This window comes from Agelaius tricolor, unplaced genomic scaffold (genome assembly GCF_023055355.1).
Source record: "Agelaius tricolor isolate 1412-34295 unplaced genomic scaffold, bAgeTri1.0.p SCAF_6, whole genome shotgun sequence".
Lineage (NCBI taxonomy): Eukaryota > Metazoa > Chordata > Aves > Passeriformes > Icteridae > Agelaius > Agelaius tricolor.
This window is the reverse complement of record NW_027269266.1, coordinates 41,055,941-41,074,642: the sequence shown is the minus strand read 5'-3', so window position 1 is coordinate 41,074,642 and position 18,702 is coordinate 41,055,941. Positions and strand designations below refer to the sequence as shown.

Below are 18,702 nucleotides of genomic sequence, written 5' to 3'. Positions count from 1 at the left end.
GGTAGTTTTCTTTATCATAGGTGTGGATTTTGCTACTTGGAGGTGGAGAACACATTTGCTGGAGTTTACAACATTATCCCCACCACATTCCTGCCTCAACAAGAGGGGCCTTTTTTCTTAGATTTTAACAGTACTACTCCTCTTAAGGTGTCACAGCTGCAGTGAGGAGACAGAACTGTGCAGTGCTGTTTAAGGAGATGGTTTTGATCTGTCCTACAGCCTGAGAACAGGTGAAGAACCCTTATTACACCTGCACAAAAGAGAATTACATCCCGAGTTAATACCAAAAGCATGGAATGACAGATTGCCAGGTAATTGTGGCAGGCAGTTAGCTGTGAGTTTGCTGCTATGGTCCAGGAGTGAGCACTGTTCAACAGGCTTGGGAATAGGCTAAAATGCACATATTCAAATGAACCAGCAGAAGAAGAATTCAATTTATTGCAGTTGTTCCACACTTTGAATCAAAGTCTAGTGGGTTACAAGAAAAACTAACATTGAAATTCCCTCCTCCCCACATACAGGGTATATGGGCTAAAGATTCTATTCTTAAAAGTAAACATATAAGAAAAAAATATTCTTGTGTATTCTGCTTATTCAGTCTCAGGACCAAATAGCTTTTATTACATATTTGTGCTGCTGTCTATGTTTTCAGCACTGAACTGGTTCTCCCATCTAAATGTAAATGTACTACTGCCGAGCCAGTAGTATTCCATGTGTCATCTTCTCTGGAATATGTATCTAAGAGTATAGGAAAAGGAAGCTTCCAGCTTTAGCTAATTCTAAAAGCAAAGCAATTGCTTTGCTCATGTTATGTGTACCTTGAGAGCTGTAACTTCATCTCTGTATGACTTTAGTACCTAATACAGGAGGAGGTTCTTTGGCTTTCTTCCTGCCATCTGCCAGAGCTAGGCTGATCCTGATGAGCAGGAAGGACAGGAGGTTATCCAGCAGAGGTGACCAGGCAGTGCAGCACAGCCTTCCCTGAGCAGCTGTGAAAGGTTTTCATCTGAAGATCCCCTCCCTGTAACATTCACTGTATCTGCTGAGGGTAGTCTCAGTTGCTGGTGCAGGGAGATGCAGAACTGCCCACCATCAGCAACTCTGCAAAGAAATATTTTATTTTCATCACTTTTCTAAGTATGCATCATGTAGGGAAGGATCATTTAAACCTTTCTCCCAATACACCACAGCTGCAGGGAATGCACTTGCTGATTCCATTATGCAAAACATCTTTGAAAAGATACTTTTTCCTTTTAAGTTGAAACCAGTGAAGGAATTGAGCACAAGGTCAGTGACATCAATAGAAGCAGGGTCAGAGTTCTTAAGAAAATAGTGGAGGTGGGATTAATGCAGAACAAGTTATTTTTTTAGTGGACCCCCCTACCATGTGTTCTTCCTCTACATCTGTATACATTGTATCTGAAGAGGATTCAAGATGAGTTGTTGGTTTTTTTTTTTTAATACCAACTGCCTCACAGATTCTGAAATGGATTAAATTTTGTCATTTTTACAAAATTCACAGTATTTCACAAGGGGAGAGAGGGTATTTTTAAAACAGCCATGGGAATTTTGCTGCTATTCATACTGGTTTGGCAGTTTTCCAGGCAAAAAGGTAGCATTTAAATCTTGCTTTAGGTTACAGGTGTCACTTGGCCATTGGGAAACTGAACATATATTCTACAGTAGCACCAGAAATAGCTGTGGGCTAAAATTATTCCCACAGAAATCTGCTATTAGTCCTCTCCAAAAAGTAGAAGAACCTTTTGGTTCATTTCCTTTATCAGACAGCTGCTTAACAAGTGTCTGGCACTGAAAGGGCAGGGATAGCTCCTGCCTTGGAGAACACATGCCTTGCTGACTGCAGTTCTCACAGAGACCATCTGGGCTAGGGAATTTGTGACAAGTTTGTCACAGAGTGACTTACCTTCTTTTGCAGGGAAGTTTCTGATGGTTATTGCAATAAATCAACAGAAGGAGCAGCATGGGTGCAAGCTGAGAATAAAGCAGATTAAGTTCTTTGTGGTTATGCTTGGCTTTCGGAGTATGTGCCAAGGACTGCCCCACCCCTAGAATATGAAAATTTCATTCAACTCCCATTTTCCCTACACGTTTCTGTTAAGTTTTTAGCTGAGTAGCAGTGGAGTCCTCCATGTATCTTATCACCTCCAGAGTTGGAGGTAGTGAGGAAGTCTCAGCTGAGTATCTTTTTGGCAGTACAAAAGGCAGATGCCAGAAGTGCCAGCTTTCAGCACCAAGTTCTCTGCTGTTTGAGATCAAGCTGGTAGACTTGCCTAGAGGAAAATCTGTTGTTGTTCTTCAGTAGTTGGTTCCTATCCGGCAGGAAGGAGTTTTTCTTTCCCTTTCCCCCTGAGCACCAGTTAGTGCCAAAGCTTATGCTGCATGAAATGAGAGCATAAGGCTCAGCTTCCATACTGTGCAGAACTTAAACTGAACTGAAAAGTAAGAAATGTACTCACTTTCCTAATGCCAGACAAAGACATTAAAGCCAAAGGAACCTGTCTCCACCAGGATATGTCAATATTTCTTACACATTTGGAACAGTCAGTAGATTGGGCTCATCCCCATTAATGCACAGGACTTAAGTTTAGTATCAGTCTTATATATATAAAGCAAAGTGTATTCAAATATTGCACCTGCACTGCATACTAGAATGCCATCACTGTGCATTTCCCTTCAGATAAAGGACAGAACACTCAGGTGAAGTATTTAAGAGGTACTACAAAATACCCATATAAATTGCAGCCTAGGGATTCTGGTTATGGTAAAGTAATTTTACAATAAAATTTTCTTGCCCTTTTTTCTTCAGAAAAACCATTGATGTAAGCATTTAGGATTTGCTTTAGTATTTTCTGTCAAATATATACTTTCATATATTTTCCACAAGTAAGTCTGAAAAAATTATTGCAAAGTGAACTGATCCTTAGATTTTAACATGACCTCAGGCCACTAAGTTAAGCTTTTCTTTCCCCTGTACTGTAGCATTTTTTGAGCCATATGACAGAGAACATAGTTTGTTCTGTTTGTTTTGTTAGGAAGACACAGGTTAGCCCTTGGTTGATCCAATCCCTCAGTTCCCAAAGATTCAGTGAGACACAGTACCATGGATGAATGGTATCAACAGCTTCCATCCCAACTGCCCCAGACAGTGAGTCTGAGCTCAGTCCTAGTCTCCTGCTGCAAGCTTCATGTAACTATTTTGTACAGTAATCATGCATTTAACCACACAATCTCTGCAGCCTTTGAACAGCCACCTATTTAGAACTAAGTTTGTGTACATACAGTAGGGGTTTCCATTGCTTCATCTAAAAGGACACTGAAATTGTTTGATAATACCAAAGAGAAGTAGAACTCCTAGGTTAACATTTGCTTTATACATTCTCACATCAGGGCAGATGAAGCAATCATGTATACTTTGATACACCAGAGGCTTATTTTTATACCCATGAAGGCAGCTACCATCATGTTACCCTTCAGAATCCATGAAGAGCTTAAGTAAAAAGTAACTGGAGAAAGCTTGTTCATTTGCTTGTACTCCATAGCAATGTATGTTCATTTAAGTCTGTCATATTTATAATTATGGCTTTTATGAAGTTTAAAATAAAATGAGTTTTCCATTAATTTATTAGACACACAGTTGTGCCTGTTTGCTTGCACGTTTGAAGGGTGATTTACCTGCCAGGTCTGGGGCTCACCGAAGGAGGAAGGCTCCACCATGATCTTTCACCAACTCTTGCAGCAGGGTGATAGAAAAGGAAGGGCAGAGTGGATTCCACACCCTTTCAAACTTCCAGATCAATGGTTTTACCCAGCTGGGAGCTGAACCCAATCAGGACATAGGCAAGGCAGCACACACACAAAATTAATTAATTGTGCCCAAGTGCGGGAAGTTTGGGTTTCCAGTCCCAACTGGCGAGATGAGAAGAAATTTGATAACAAGAGAGGTTAAAAAAATAAAAGGAAAAAAAAATCACCACCAAAACAACCATTCAGAGAACCCAGGAACCTGTAACAGCTGTTGACTGGGAGGTCTGCAGAAGTGAGATTCAACCACAACGACCTCTGCTAGTTTACCAACTGAATGCAGCACAGACAACAGCTCAGCTATGACAGTTTAAGTAAAAACACTTAATACAATGTGGCAACTCCTGTACTGCTTTTCATATTTAATACTGCCTATCCCAGCTTTTTCCTAAGTAATGATCACATCAGAAGCTGGAAGCACAGACTTCTTTCCTAAGCATTTTTTGTGCTTGGAATTGCTGGCAGTGAAAGATTTCAGCCTTAAGGTCTTCAGAAGATGTAAACATATAAATGTCTAACAAGGTTACAGCTTAACAGCTATAATGTGATGAATCTATTTTTCTATGAAAACAGATTCTTTGCCTCCAATGCTGCATGGCTTTACAGCATGCATTAAGTACAGAGGTCTTATGTAACAGAATACCTCCCTCCTCCTGCACACTAAGGAGGTTTTGGAGAGCCTGACTGAAGCCCTGGTCTTGTGGCACAGTTCAGAATAAACTGTGAGCCACGGATGCAGGGATTTGGGAAGCTGGAAAGAGGCACCAGTTGCCCACGTACCTTAATGGATTCTAACACCAGTGTGACCTCAGCCTGCAGTCTTCAGCTGGAAATGGATATTTGGAGGCTAAACTTGCTGTGGGAAAAGATTGGTTCCTAGCACTTGAGATAAACGTCACTTGCACAGACTCAAAATGTGGAAAACAAAAATGTTTACTGTAGTGTGAAGAATTTTACATTAACTTTGAGAATAGATACACAAGCTGTGGCAGGGATGAAATACAACAGGACTGCAAAAACAGAATAGAAAATACTTTGGGCAATACTAAGATTCCCATCAAATCAACAATATAAACTGACATTTTAGAGAAAATGGTGCTTTCAGAAATGCTTAGTCACCAAAACTGAAGAGTTCTAGGATTTTTACTACCACTTATTAGCATAATTATCAGACACTACTACTGCCTAACAGCTGCTGGCAAAACATGCCCCGTGCCCTTTCTAGTTTTATTGAACACTTTGTCTAGGGCATACTAAAATCCCATGTCCCTTTAACAGTTATAAACCCCCACACAGTACAACCTACAGAGAAGCTTAAGAACACATTGTCAATCTACACTGGCAATTCCTTTTCTTCATGCATATTTCAAGGGCAAACCCCTTATCATCATCATCCTGAAAACATCTATGACTCCCATTTTTGAGGGGGAAAAAAAAACCAAAAAACACTTAAAGTGCTGAAAAATAATTCTTCACTTCTCAGGGAAGCAGAAGAGCAAGGGGCCAATCAACTCTTTTTGGTCACTGGAATCACCTGCAGAGTCCAAGCCAGACTCAGGAAGGTGTCTAGAAAGGGCCTCCCCCTGCTGGGCATTACCATCCCCTTCCTGTCATCCATCTGTTTTATAGGCTTTTAGAGGCATGACTCATTTTATTTTCTGTGAGCACCAAGGGAAGAGTGAAGGCTTTCAGACCCCCCACATGCAACAGCTTTCCTGTATACAAAATATTTCTACAGTTTCAGCATAATAAAGACCAATACAGATGTTTAAAGATTATGCCACTTGTACTCAAGAGACTGGTTGTATCTAAAGAGCATTTCATTCTACAAAACCAAAGCCAAACCACTCTGCAAAAGTCTGGCTTGAATTTCAGACCCCGACTGGCATGAATTTACACGGGAACATTACTAGTTATTGCTTCAGCCAGGCTGCTACAAAACAATTTACAAAGTCTGTGAAATATGAGCACAGCTTAAACATTTGATAACTCGTCCGGCCTACAAAGGATTTACTGAATAAAAACTTCAGCCCTCCACATCAATTAAACTTCTTAGTGCATTTTTAAATTCTCAGAGTAAACGCTTAAGATTTGGCATATATTATTGGCACAACGTTCTTCAAACACTTAGAAGTTCATGTATAAATATTTAGACTCCCATTATTCAGGATGGGGCACGAGAAGGCCTCAGCCAATCTGGGCAGCTTTCCTGCCTGCACAAATTCCCTCTTTGATTTTCATGCACTGCAGGGAGAGCTGCTTCATTCGGTTATCCAGAGCCAGCCCTTCCGTGGAGCTGCTCCTGGTGCTGCTCCTGTTCTTGTTTGCTCTGTCGCTTGTCTTGTTCTCAGCCCCTTCCGCCCTATCCCCTGCAAAGAAAGGATTAAACTGCATGTTAAACCCGGATTTCATTCTGCAAGTTAAGCTTCAAGCAGGTGCCTCTGCAGCTTCCTTTGCCAAAGCGCATAGAAATTACAGGAGCAGGAGCAAGATGCTGTAACAAAACCAAGTTGGCCTTCCAAGCCGTGCTCATCTTGTGCACTGCATCAGCAAATTAGTGAGAACAGCCTTAAAATGAAGCAGACAAGGGCAGTGGTAATCCTCTAGTCTGAATTAGTCAGACAGAGCTGGCAGAGCCTGCAACGAGCTCCTTCTGGCATGTTATTTTTTGTGGGGATTTTGGTTTGATTTTTTTTTTCCCCTGGAAAGCAACATTTTCAAAAAGCAGGACAGTAATTTAAATAAATGAACTCAGATTTTCCTCCAAATAAATGTACCATGACAATCCCACTGATCACTTATTTAGTGAGAAATCTCAAACCCCTGCACTAAGGCAGAACTGGGGAACGTTCCCAACCAGGAGAACAGTAATTAATACATTATAGACATTGCTGTTAACTCTGAGACACGGGGCCTTCCACAATTGCCTTCCCCATAGAAGCAGCAGCAGCTCTGAGCATTCCCTGGCATATGCCTAGGGGAGCTGGGAAGGTTTTCCTGCTCCCTTGATGAGGCTGAAGAGCACTGGCCCAGGGTGTATCCAGCTGTGCATACCTCTCTCAGCTTCACACTCGGGGGAGGAGGCCCCACTGCATTCGCTCCGGGGGCCCAGGACAGGGAAGATCATCCCGAACTCAGAGAGGGAGACGGGGCTGGGCAGGTCCAGGCTTCCCGGTCGTGTGGCAGGAGGAAACTGAGTGGGCACCTCACAGGGACTCGTAGGACCAGAGCTGAAGCTGGACACTGACTGAGTTTCTGAATCTTCTTCGGACACAAAGCTGCTGCCATTGTCATCCTCAAACACTTCTGAAGCCACTGCAATGTTCAAAGAATATTCCAGTCAGTAATTCAGCCTCCTGTCCTGCACCTTCCCAGGCAAAGGCAGTTTTTCAGGTTTTCATCTTCCATACACAGACACACTGCTAATGCATGGGCTGCCCCCTCTGGTTTTCCATTCCCTGTGCAAAGCCTTAGCCTGGTTCTGCCCTGGGCAGCAGCACACCTGCCAGCCAGGTCCTGCAAGGCCAGCACTGCAGTAGCTACTGCTCCTCATGCCAAGAAGCTCTTGGATTTTTACCAGCCCTGCTGGCCTTGTTCATTTGTGGTTTTCAGTAGACAACTTAGGATAGAGCCTAATTCCCTGTGTCTGCCTCCCCCAGCATTATCTTGATCCCTGTGCAGCCTCCTGGTTATTTAAGCTGCTAAATTAGAAAGACACAGGTCCCAAGATTTCTTTTTGAATGAGCATCACCAAACAACACCTAAATAAAAAAAAAACAAAAAACCAAAACAAAACATATATTCCCTGCTTGTGTTTGCTCATATCTGAATTCTAATTAAAGCAAACCTGCTCCAAACTGTCTGTCTGGGTTAAGCTGTAGGGTCCTTATGAACAACCAGAGCAGAAAACCATTAAAGAAAGCCCCATTTTGTGCAACACAAGGGTGTAGATTTTGCTGAAATTCAACACACTTCAGAGGCTCATTGCAGGCTGGGGACCAAAGATTTCTGCACACAAGCAGTCCCACTGGGATCAGAAGGTTCTCTACACACATCAGCCTCAACACCACATAAGAGTGTGCTGGAATCCCACTGGCCTGAAGAAGTCCCAGACACTGCAAGACATCCACAGTGACCTGAGGTTATGTCCAATTCCTCCTCCTGGTGACTCCTGCCATTGTTAGCCAGGCTCAGAACCACCTTGGAAGAGCAGCAGGAGCAAAGCAGAGGCGTTAACAAAATGGCTCAAAGGAGAAGCTTCAAAGAAGTTCTCCTGTCACCTTGGCAGCCTGGGGCTTGCAGGCACCACTCAGACACAAAGGTGCCAAGAGAGGCTGTTCCTGCCATTTTTATGGCAGAGATGTTCAGCCTCTTTCTGCTGGACTTGCAGATTGCTGCACTCACAGCAGTTGCAAAATTGACCCCAAAGGCTTTGAGCATGAAATGGATAACAACATTATCCACCTCTCTGAGTCCTCTCCAGGGCACTTCATAGTCAGAGACAGCTTCTCTTGTGGTTTGGGTTTTGTTGTTTTGTTTTTAATGAAGTCAAATCTAAGACTGCAGAGGGGCCTTTTTTCTCACTTGCTGTGTTTCATCAATATATGGTGAGCAGTACAGATAACTTTGTGGGGGAGAAAGCAATAAAAGGTTTGGCAAAAAAGGTGTTTCCAATTAGAGTCCTCTGCTTGGCAAGAAGCACTGACATCAGGCAGTCTACACATGGCACAGCTTAAACTGTAGCTTGCTTTTCACTGTCTAAAAATCACCATAATGCACAGGAGCATCTGCAAGGGCCAAGAAACTCCTGCTGATGACGAGGTGTTATCCAACTCCAGCAGACAGAAATCAAGATACAAAAGGACCTTGGTGGAAAGCTCCCCCCACATTACAATGAGAACTTAATCCAGGCTATTTTATTATTTAATCCAGTCTGCTAGTCCTGCCCTGTCATAACCCAGTTCTGTGTTGGCACCAGACACAAGCTGATGTCCTTCCACTCATGTCAGACTGTAGAGTTCAAAGAGAGGGATGAGCCCACGCTGCTGGTCCTTGCCTGCAGCCTCAGGTGAGCCAGCAACTGATACTAACATTAACTTGCCTGGCTCTTTCTGCCCCTATATCCCAGGTCCCTGAACTCCTTCAGCACAAAATACCCTAAAACTCAGTTATACCTAAGGCTTTGAGGAGGCCTTCTGCATGAGAGGGGGGATTTGCAGATATCCAAAAGAGGCAATTCCTGCCTAGGTTGGAAAGGGTCCACCTCAGAAATTAAGGGTGGCAGAAGATAAGCAGCCGTACTGAAACTTGGCTGCATCAGCTGTCCAGACACAGCACACCCTTGCTGCTGCAACTCAGGTCCCAGCTGCACAGTACTGAGAGCTCCAACACATCATGCAGAAACTCCTGCCATTGCAGAGGGTGGAGGCCAGCCCAAGCTTGCTTCCCAGCTCCTAAGGCTGTACCTACAAGGCCTCAGTGCCAGTACACATTGGTGTTTATGGGGAAATTGCATCTTCTGCCTCTGGGCACCAGGGTTGTGCAATCATCAACTCCTGCAATCCTGACCTAGACTTTCCCCTGCAGAAACAAAGCTGAAATACAAATTAAACTGGAATTTGTGGGACTGGGCAGCAAGAAAAAGACTTTCTGCATCAAGAAGGGAAAAAAGTGTCCAGGAAGGAGGCAAAAGTAGGCCACATGTAATGTCCATCTATCCACTTTCACCCGGAGCCAGGACAAATGCAAACTCACCATACAACAGACTTTGGTGGCACATGGGGACCTTGTCTTGCTGAGAGCAGAGGTTACCTTGCTTGTTCGGAACTTCCTTGGAGGTTGTTGCTGTCCCCCATTTCTCCTACAGAGCCCCTCTTGCTCACAGCACGCATGCTCTGCTGAAATCACACCTTGGCAAAAGACTCTGCAGCACAAAGGAGCTTATCCTTACTTGCTTCCCTGCAAGCATCACACCTTTCTCTACTACTGTAGCCACAACTTTAGCTCCCTGTGCCACAGGCCCAGCACTGGAAGACAAGCCCTTGATCCAGAAGGTCTGTTCCCAGACTGCATGAATGATCTGCCACAGCCTGCAGCCTCCCCAGGCACATCACTGCCAGCAGCACCACTGGTGTAGAATTAGACACAAGCTTTGGAGTGTGTTCATTTTGCTCCTTTCATACAGCACTGTGAAAAAAACTACAGGGATGCAAAGGGAATGGCTGATGCACTTTAACTCATTACCCTTTCCCTTGAAAATTGCCTATTAAAGAATGTAATCAACTCCTGCAATAACAAGAAGCATCACAACTTAGCCACAGTCCCAAAACAGCCAGCACATTTCAAAACTGCGGAACACAGAGAGCAGCCCTAACATCAGCATTTCTTACAATGCCCATAGGATGCTCCCAAGCAGGAGAGTGCTCTGTACTCACTGGAGACGGCGTCTGGCTCCGGCTTACTCGCTGCCAGGTCTTCCACAGAGGCGTTGCTCCCCTCGGCACCCACGCCACACCCTCGGGGCCCTATGGCACTGGACCTTCTCCTCTCATGAATCTCATCGGAGATCATCTCCAGATTTTTCAAGGCAGTCTTATATTCTCCCTTTGCCAGGGCCAGTTTGGCCTGCAGGTCATCCACTGTTTTCTTCAGTTGCTAACAAGGGAGACAGGGATTAGATGGACCTTCACTACAAACAAGGCACAGCACACAGCTCCCTGTTACACATCCAGGCAAGCACAAACTGGGCTGGTATCTAGGGGATGGCAGAGTCCAGAACTCAGAAGCACCCTGGCCCAAGCAGTGCCACTTGTGAAGGAGGCAACAGCAAAGCAAACCATGGGAGCCAGGGGCTGGAACTGCCTCTGGAGTGTGGTCACAGCCCTTGGCTAAGCACAGAGCAGAGGCCCCATTAAGATGTGAGCATGCAGGATCTCTCCTTAACAGGAATGCAGCTCTCAGCTATGTCACTGCTTATCCCAGAGCCACCCCTAAGGCTTGCTGGCAGCCCTGGTCTGCAGGGCACAGCAGAGCTGGGGGCCACCCCTGAGGGGGCTGAGCCTCACTCTCATCAAACCCATCACTTTGCTCACTAAACCTGCAGAGCAGAAAGCAGCAAACCTCAAACCGTGACAGCTGTAACACAGCAGTTCCTGTGTCCCCAGGCACAAACACCACCCTACAGCAAGGGCAGAAGTGTTGTGCATCCTATTTCCCAAAGGGGAAACACTACTTGTGTGTCTGCAGTTCTCTCAATGCTTGCTTTTAATGCACAAAAAAACCATCTGTGCTTTCTTCATACAGTTTTACACAATCACCTTGCTTCAGAAGGGCACTGAGCAGCTGCCATAGAGGAGCAACAGGCCTACAAACAGTGTGCCTTTGCCCGTGGAAAAAAGGGAATTTCTCAAAAGATGCTTCTGGGCAGCAGGGATTACTGGCCTGGCAGCCAGCCCAGGGCAGGCAAGGGCTCAGCTTGATGCCGCAGCAGCTGCAGGCAGGCAAGGCAGAGGAGGAGAGCACACCCGAGCCTGGAACCTGGCAAGGAAAAAGGTGCACACCAGAGTCTCTGAGGCTTACAAAATGCTGCTGAATCTCAGGCAGGAAAGGGCTCACAAAACCTTTATGGGATATGCCTTGCACCCCAGACAAGGAATGGGAATCCTTTTCTAGCTAGGGTCCTACTGACCCAGCACCACACCAGCAAGTAATCCAAGGCAATGTGCTCCACTCAAAGTCTCTGCCTATTCCACACAACAACAGCACCACTTGCAGGGCCACTACCCTGCAACTGTGAGGAGCCAGAGTCCCCCATTTTAGGGGCCACATGCAGCAAAAGTCACTCAAATAGAGAGAGAGTGATTCTTGTATTTGAATTTGTATGGCTGCCCTGCCCTCCCATCCCTAGCAGCTCCAAGACTGGCTGTAACAGCAGGGATTACCATCCCACACAGCACTGCCATGCCTGGCCCGGGGCCACTGTGCCCTGCAGGGCATGTGCTGTGCCCAAGCACTGGCCAGACATTGCTGCACCACACAGAATGCAGTGCAGAGATGCCAAAAAGCCCTGGAAGCCTATCCAGCCAAACCCCAAATCTCTCTTATGCCAAACCCCAAATCAGAAATTCACATCTGCATGGTATCGGAGCACTGCAAGCAGGTTACTTATTCTGTTAATTGATCCAGTCAGTGAACATAAAAGAGCACCCCAAGTACAGTTAAACAGTCTGAAGCATAAAACATAGGGGGGGAAAAAATCAAACCCACAACAAACAAACAAATCCCAGACATATTAAACTACAAGAAGCAAAGATAGTCAGACTGTGCTCTTTTGGTTCTGACAGAGTTCAAACACTCTTATTTCACACAAGGAAACAAAGACTCTCTTAGTCTTTTATCTTTAAATTGTGCTTAGCAAATTACTCAAGAGGTTTTGAATTGGTTTTGTATAGAAACACAACATAGTTGTCAGAGCACTTGAGATGTAATTTCAGTATTTACTGTAAGCAGTAAAGAGTTTCAGATGGATGTGAATTACATACGTACCTCTAGTTGAACATAGTACTTCGCCTTGAGTTCAAAATAAGGTCTGTGGAAAAACAAAGAACAGTTGTTTACAATCACTGGGACTGAATGCCATGTACTGGCGTGGGAGTTGCTCTCTTTGTAGCATTAACACAGCTATTTTGTGTCTCACTGCAATCCCAGGAGACCACTATCCAGATGATGGAACACCTACACATGCTCTCAGCGTCTCTCTCTTACTCCCTAATGCATCTATTCCTCATGGGTCCTTTGACCTAAATACAAATTGCAAAATTCCAGTTTTTGGAGTTGACAGCATAATTCCTCCAGGCCTAGATTCTGCAAGATATTTAAATGTAACATCCAACTTCAGGCATAGGCATCCTCTCTCTACCCAGCTACTTTCTGAGCCCACGGCACATGTGAATTCCTACAGAACCTTCTCTGTGTTCAGGTGTGGGGGGTGGAGGGGCAGTTCTTGGGTTTTTCAGTGAAGGAGAGGGGGTGAAGGGAGGTCAGAGCACCACACACAAGGGCACAGCACCTCCCAACAGTGGCCCACCAAGCACTTCCCTAAACTTGCTTATAAGGTTGTAAGAGGACAGGGGTACAAGAGGTGCAGTGCAAAGCCAAGAAACCACTTTCCACCCTCAAAGTTTTGAAGCCCACAAGCCAACATCATCTGATACAACTCTGAGCAGGGAAAAAAAAATAGCCCTGTTATTTAGCAGGGCTCACTACCCTCCTCCCCTCTTAGAAGCTCTCCTGGAAAGTAGGGGAGAGATAAACAATCAGATATGGCTTTACATGAAAGTAAAAATGTGAACTACCCCTGTTGTGTTTCTAACCTGACAGCAAGGCTCTTCTGAGCTCTCAGCCCTACTGCAGCTGCAGTTTGGACTGTGCACTAGAATTCAGGAGTGTGAAACTGGCTTTCTGATCCTATATTCTTTGAAGGGCTGAATTCACTACACAGTCACAGACAAAATAACTGAGTGGTGTTTCCATGAGAGTAGGTTATTTCCAGCTCTGATATTTTTAAGCACCCTCCCACCATCACCAGGAGCACACAGCCAAGTCTCAATGCTTCCAGTGACACCAATCCAGCCAAAATGCACCTCTGCCTTCCCTTAGTGGGACATCACCCTGCCAAAGGCTACACAGATGCACTGCCAGGCCAAATAAAATACTGCAGTTGAGAATTTGGGTCCAAAAGATCAAGGACTCCTACAGCCCTACCCCAAAGCAATGGCAGCACACAGATATTGACAGAATGGTGTTGCAGGGAAACATGCACAGGGAAAGCAGTGAAAACCACTCACCTCAAATGACCTGATTCTCAACCTTCCTTACCCTGGTGCCAGCTGGGATGGAACAACCAGGCTCGAGTCCTAACCTCCCACCAGCTTCCACAAGCCTTGGGAAAAGTCCCCTCTCTATCAGTGACAAGCACAAGTGTGTTGGCATGGTGTGAAAAAGTAATCCACACGTGCATGTGTGTGCGTACACAAACACATCCCTGTGCACACAGGAGCAGGAATGTCTCGTTGCAACAGGTGAGAGAAACCCCAGCTCAGCAGCACAAGGAGAGCACGAGGAGCCTGGTGTGCAGGAGCTGACATGAACACTCCTGCTCATTCATGGCTCACAGCTGGGCACCCGGTGCCAGCAGGAACCAGGGCACTGGCAGAGACACTCCCATGTCCCAGAGTCCCTTCATTCCCTGACATTCCATGGCCCTGTAGTCACTGGGGGCTGGTCTGTAACTCAGCAGGGCTGGAGAGCTGTTCTCTGGTGTCCTACAGCTGAGCCCAGGGCACTGCACTGACAAAGTGCTTTTCAAGTCAGTGACAGGATGAGTGAAAGGCATTTTGCCCAAGTCACCAGAGCAGAAAGTGACTTCCAAAAAACAGCTAACACAGGCAAGTTCATTATCCTACAGCTCAGAGGCACTGAGCCAGAAGATGTGGTAACTGTTAAGAACGTGCAGCCTATGCACATTCATAAATCACAAGCAAGTAAGCACCCAAAAACTAAAAAGCAAAACCAAAACAAAACTACCCAATAATCCTTTGCTCATCAACTTTACCCAGCAAATCAGCTAAATTACTTTCCTCCAGGATGCCCCAGTCTTGCTTTCAAAACAGTAATGCTTTAAGCATCTTAATCCCAACTGAAGCAAGCAGCAAATGCAAATAATTTTCTGCCCAAAAGAGAGCAACTCATTCAGTGTGTCTATCCATAAGTTTAAAGAGAAGATGAAGAAAAGGTCAGAAAGGCCTAAATTACAGCCAGTGCTGCCAAACTTCAGGGGGAGGGGGTCAGAGCAGGATGCTGGTATTAAATCCTTCCTGAAGAGCAGCTAGAGGCCAGCTACACCCTACAACACAAACACCTGCAAATTCAGCAGCCTCATTTCACAGTTTCTGTAGCCACTTGACACCACTGATGTTTTCAGCTCAGCTGCAATTTTCCTTTATGGGAAAATTGCAATGCTGGGAGACAACTGACCTTTCCAGCATCCCTATGTAGCCTAACTTCAAAGACATCCACGACTGTTTATGCCACCAGGCATCTTTCACATCAGAACTAGGTTAGACGTGGCATTTCTGTACACCCTTTATTAAAGGATCTCCAAAACACCCTACCTAGATGGTTTGTGCTGCAATCAGCCCTGCTGTGAGACAAAAGAATACACTGGGATCCTTCCACAGAAGTGGAAACCAGCTTGGACCGAGGAGAATGACACAAGACACCCCTCTGAGGGTAGTTCCAGCAAAGAAGTGAAAACTCAGATGCACATCACACAAGAGGCAGCTGGGAAACCAGGCTCCACACCATGATAAAAAGCTGTGTAGGACCCCACTGGCAACTTAATAATGGTCTTTATTTTAAATCTTATTGCAAGGAAGGCACTCCTGGCAGCCAAAACTGTTCTCAGCTATTGCCCTTATCCAGAGGGATCTGTCATTTAGGGAACCGATAATGGTTTTCACAGCCCTTGTGCAGTGCTAGACAAACAGCATGCAGCTCATTCTAGAAGTCACACCACTACACTGCTTCAGCAAACATGCTTGAATCTTGCTTGAGAAGTGCTAATCCTTTCTTGAATTGAGCAAACACCAATCAAAATAGATTTTTAGTGGACTGATTTCACCAAAAAGTCATTTTTAGATGGAGGGGATTAAAAGCTAAATACAGCAAGCAGATTGTTTAGACAAGCCACAGTCTGGAAATATTAGAAAAAAAAAAAGACTGTGAAATATAAAGAGGATTAAGAATTGGTTGTAAACAGGGCCAAAATTTTAAACAGGTTCTGAGCAAAAAGCTGTTTCACTTCTCTGCAACAGAGCCAAACTGCAGAGTAAATGCAGACACAATTATTAATGACACAAGCTGCTTAGCTATGCCCACTGAAGGGTGTTTCCTTCCCCAAGAACAGCTCTCACACAGCTTTGCCATGGCAGCAGGAGGAAGTAAACAAGCCTTGTGTGCAGCACCTTACACCCGTGCAGTCTCGCACCTTTCAGCTTTCTGCCACTTGCTTTGTTGCTCTCCTAACTAAAAATAAGAACTGTGAACAATCCTAGGCTGTGAAACATCCACACAGAGCTCTGCAGACAGCACTTGTGTGGATCCCATGTGCCTGTTCCTCAAATCACACACCACCAAGGAGTTCAGTGCACTAGAACAAGACCAAGATGCTGCTCAGAAAAGGTTTCTTACCCCAGTTCACCAGTCCACCAAGTCAGGTGTTTCAAAAGACACTCAGGACAAAAAGGACAAATACCAGTGCCAATTGTGCTGTGAGGCTGCTACACACAGAGAGGAATGCAAAGAGCAATACACTTTCACAAGTCCAAAAACCCCGTAGGACAGGTATTTCCCCCAAACAGTTTTCACCACTAAACTCCTCTCCAAACATAAAACATACTTTGATTTATTGATGGCTCTTTTCAGCTTCTTCTCCAGTTGTTTCATCCTTCCCATGGCAGCATTGTATTTGGCTGCAGTCTCCTTGTGAACCAGCTCACTTCTCGTTTTGGTCTGTTCCGCCTCCATGACCTTCAAGAGGGGGATAAAAAACAGGTTCAGCAGCAAGACACAGTGATCCCCTTCTTATCATTTCAATTAACAGCAACTTCATAATCTCTCCTATCAGCTCATGTCAGGAAAGTGAGGGTATAGAAAATATTACTTCCAGTGAACCTACTTAAAAGTCTTTCCCAAAAAGAGCAGCAGGTCTTCAAATACTGCGTAAATTATGACAAAGGTGTTACAGCATTTCACACAATCTCTCTCACAGGAAGTTTAGAAGACCCTAAGCTTTTGGGAACATCCATTTTTTAACCCAGTTAGATATTCACAAGTGGAGCAACACTAGCTGAGGTCACTCAGTTACATAGCAATGTTTCTGTTTCCTCCTGCTCCTCTCCCAGGAACCTGACATTCCCAGCAGAGAGCTTGCTGGTTGCTCAGTTCCCAGCTGCAGCCCCACCACTCTGGAAAGGGCTGGACACCAACCACCACAGAGGGAGGACTCAAACACAGTTTGGCCTGAACAACCAATCACTAGAAAACTGTGTCCAAGATGGCTCTTTTCTTAAAAACAGCTGACATGCCTGAAATCACAGTTGCAACACTGAAAATGCAAAGGTTCAAACCCTGAGCTGACACTCCCACCATGCAGACAAGGAGAGTTATGCTGATGACCAGCCTCCTATCCTCATGTATCAAGATATCTAGAACACAAGTCTGATAAGGAGCAGCTGAGGGAGCTGGGGGTGTTCAGCCTGGAGAAAAGGAGGCTCAGGGAGACCTTATTGCTCTCTAAAACCTCCTGAAAGGAGGCTGTAGCCAGGTGAGAATCAGCCTCTTCCTCCCAGTAACAAGCTACAGGGAAGAGGAAAAGGCTCCAAGTTGCTCCAGGGGAGGTTTAGATTGGATATTAGGAAATTTTTTTCACTGAAAGGGTTGTCACAAGCATTGGGAAAGTAAATGTCTCTCCATTAGCTGCACTGCTGGTATCCCACAGCCACGCTTTGCCAGTAATTTTATCCAGGGTATTTTATTGTTCAAATTTGAGACATCAGAGGTGTACTGTAAGCACTCTTTACTGCTTACGGTAAATACTGAAATTACATCTAAAACACAGAAAATGTGTTCTATTTGGGGCGCTAGCAGTCAAGATCCGGGCAGGGAGTGGACTGATTTTTTTGAAGTCAGGAAAGTGGTGACACCTCTTTGTTGGTGTGGCAATGAGGGGAAAGCAGGTGGTTTTTTTTAAGCTTCCTGTTTGCGGCTATAAAGATATTCACACAAAAATGGCAGGACTTCTCCCCAGTACTGGATTTTGAAATGCCTCAGCTGTGATACCAACTACTGCACAACTTCACATAAATTTGCTCCTCCTGGCTCCCACCACCAGACTACATCTGAGCTCATATATGCAGAGAGAATATTCAAAATATCTTGATTTTAAATAACCTCACCCACAAAGCTTTAATTTTTTTTTTTAAGGTGTGCTAGTCCTCCCAACCCTCAGGCTGAACTGAACAAGGAAAAGAGATGTCCAACTCTGACTCACTCGGATCACTGTTCCTCTCAGGAAAACTGTCATATTTGTCCTTTCTGATGCCTAAATGAAAGAGTGAAACTGCCAAAGCCATCAGCATCAACTTGGAGCTCTTGCTGCCACACTTTTTGCTCATCTGCACACACCACTCATTATTAAAGAAAGGAATTGCTGGAGAACTTTAAACTGTGAGAAATAAAGGTTTTCAAAGGATCTTCTGATCAGGTATAAAATAATATACTCAATCCAAACACCTTTCAACTTTCTCATATATATAAGGCATCCATTTTCAAAGAAAGGGGGGGAAAAAAAATCTATCAGGCTCATAACATATTCTCTCCTGCACCCTGAAAAATAAACTGCAGCCTCTTATCTCAAACAGCTGTCTTAAAGTCAGTTGGTGCAAAGACTTGCCTTAGTGAAACATGTCAGACAAGGCTGGTTTTAACGGCGAAGTCCCTTAAATCAAACTGCAGTCTCCAAAGACTGCACAGAAGGTGGCTCATCTTCTTTCTAGTGTGGCAAGGAAACTGCAATTTAAAAACGCTGCAAGCTACAAAATAATGGAACAACTGGAATTTGCCAATGCTCAGTTACGTGTCAGTCCCTCTCATCCATTCTTAGGGCAAAATTAGCATAAACTTTGATATCTGAGATAAATCACATGATAAGTATGACCAACACCAGAGTCATAAAGCAGGTTAGGTGTCCAGTACTGTGCTGATTTTTCAAATGTCTCATATCAAACATCACAGAAATGCTGAACCCTGCAGAACTGGAAT

The 18,702-nt window shown here is 44.7% G+C and overlaps 2 protein-coding genes across 5 annotated transcripts in view; one reads left to right on the top strand and one right to left on the bottom strand.

Annotated features, from left to right (window-relative positions):
• Nucleotides 1-3,639, top strand: part of CAPN7 (calpain 7) — a 32,244-nt gene extending 28,605 nt beyond the window's left edge. For all 4 annotated transcript variants that reach the window (XM_071429494.1, XM_071429491.1, XM_071429492.1 and 1 more), the window contains one exon: nt 21-3,639. In XM_071429494.1, coding sequence (XP_071285595.1) covers nt 21-165 — 145 coding nt within the window. In that variant the 3' untranslated portion in view covers nt 166-3,639. The remainder of the gene's footprint in view (nt 1-20) is intronic.
• A 1,098-nt stretch (nt 3,640-4,737) lies between these two features.
• The window catches only part of SH3BP5 (SH3 domain binding protein 5), a 51,403-nt gene continuing 37,438 nt past the window's right edge, over nt 4,738-18,702 (bottom strand). The window contains exons 5-9 of the mRNA XM_071429495.1: nt 16,280-16,410; nt 12,367-12,409; nt 10,257-10,476; nt 6,877-7,137; nt 4,738-6,191 (exon numbers count right to left, since the gene is read on the bottom strand). Coding sequence (XP_071285596.1) covers nt 6,010-6,191; nt 6,877-7,137; nt 10,257-10,476; nt 12,367-12,409; nt 16,280-16,410 — 837 coding nt within the window. The 3' untranslated portion in view covers nt 4,738-6,009. The remainder of the gene's footprint in view (nt 6,192-6,876; nt 7,138-10,256; nt 10,477-12,366; nt 12,410-16,279; nt 16,411-18,702) is intronic.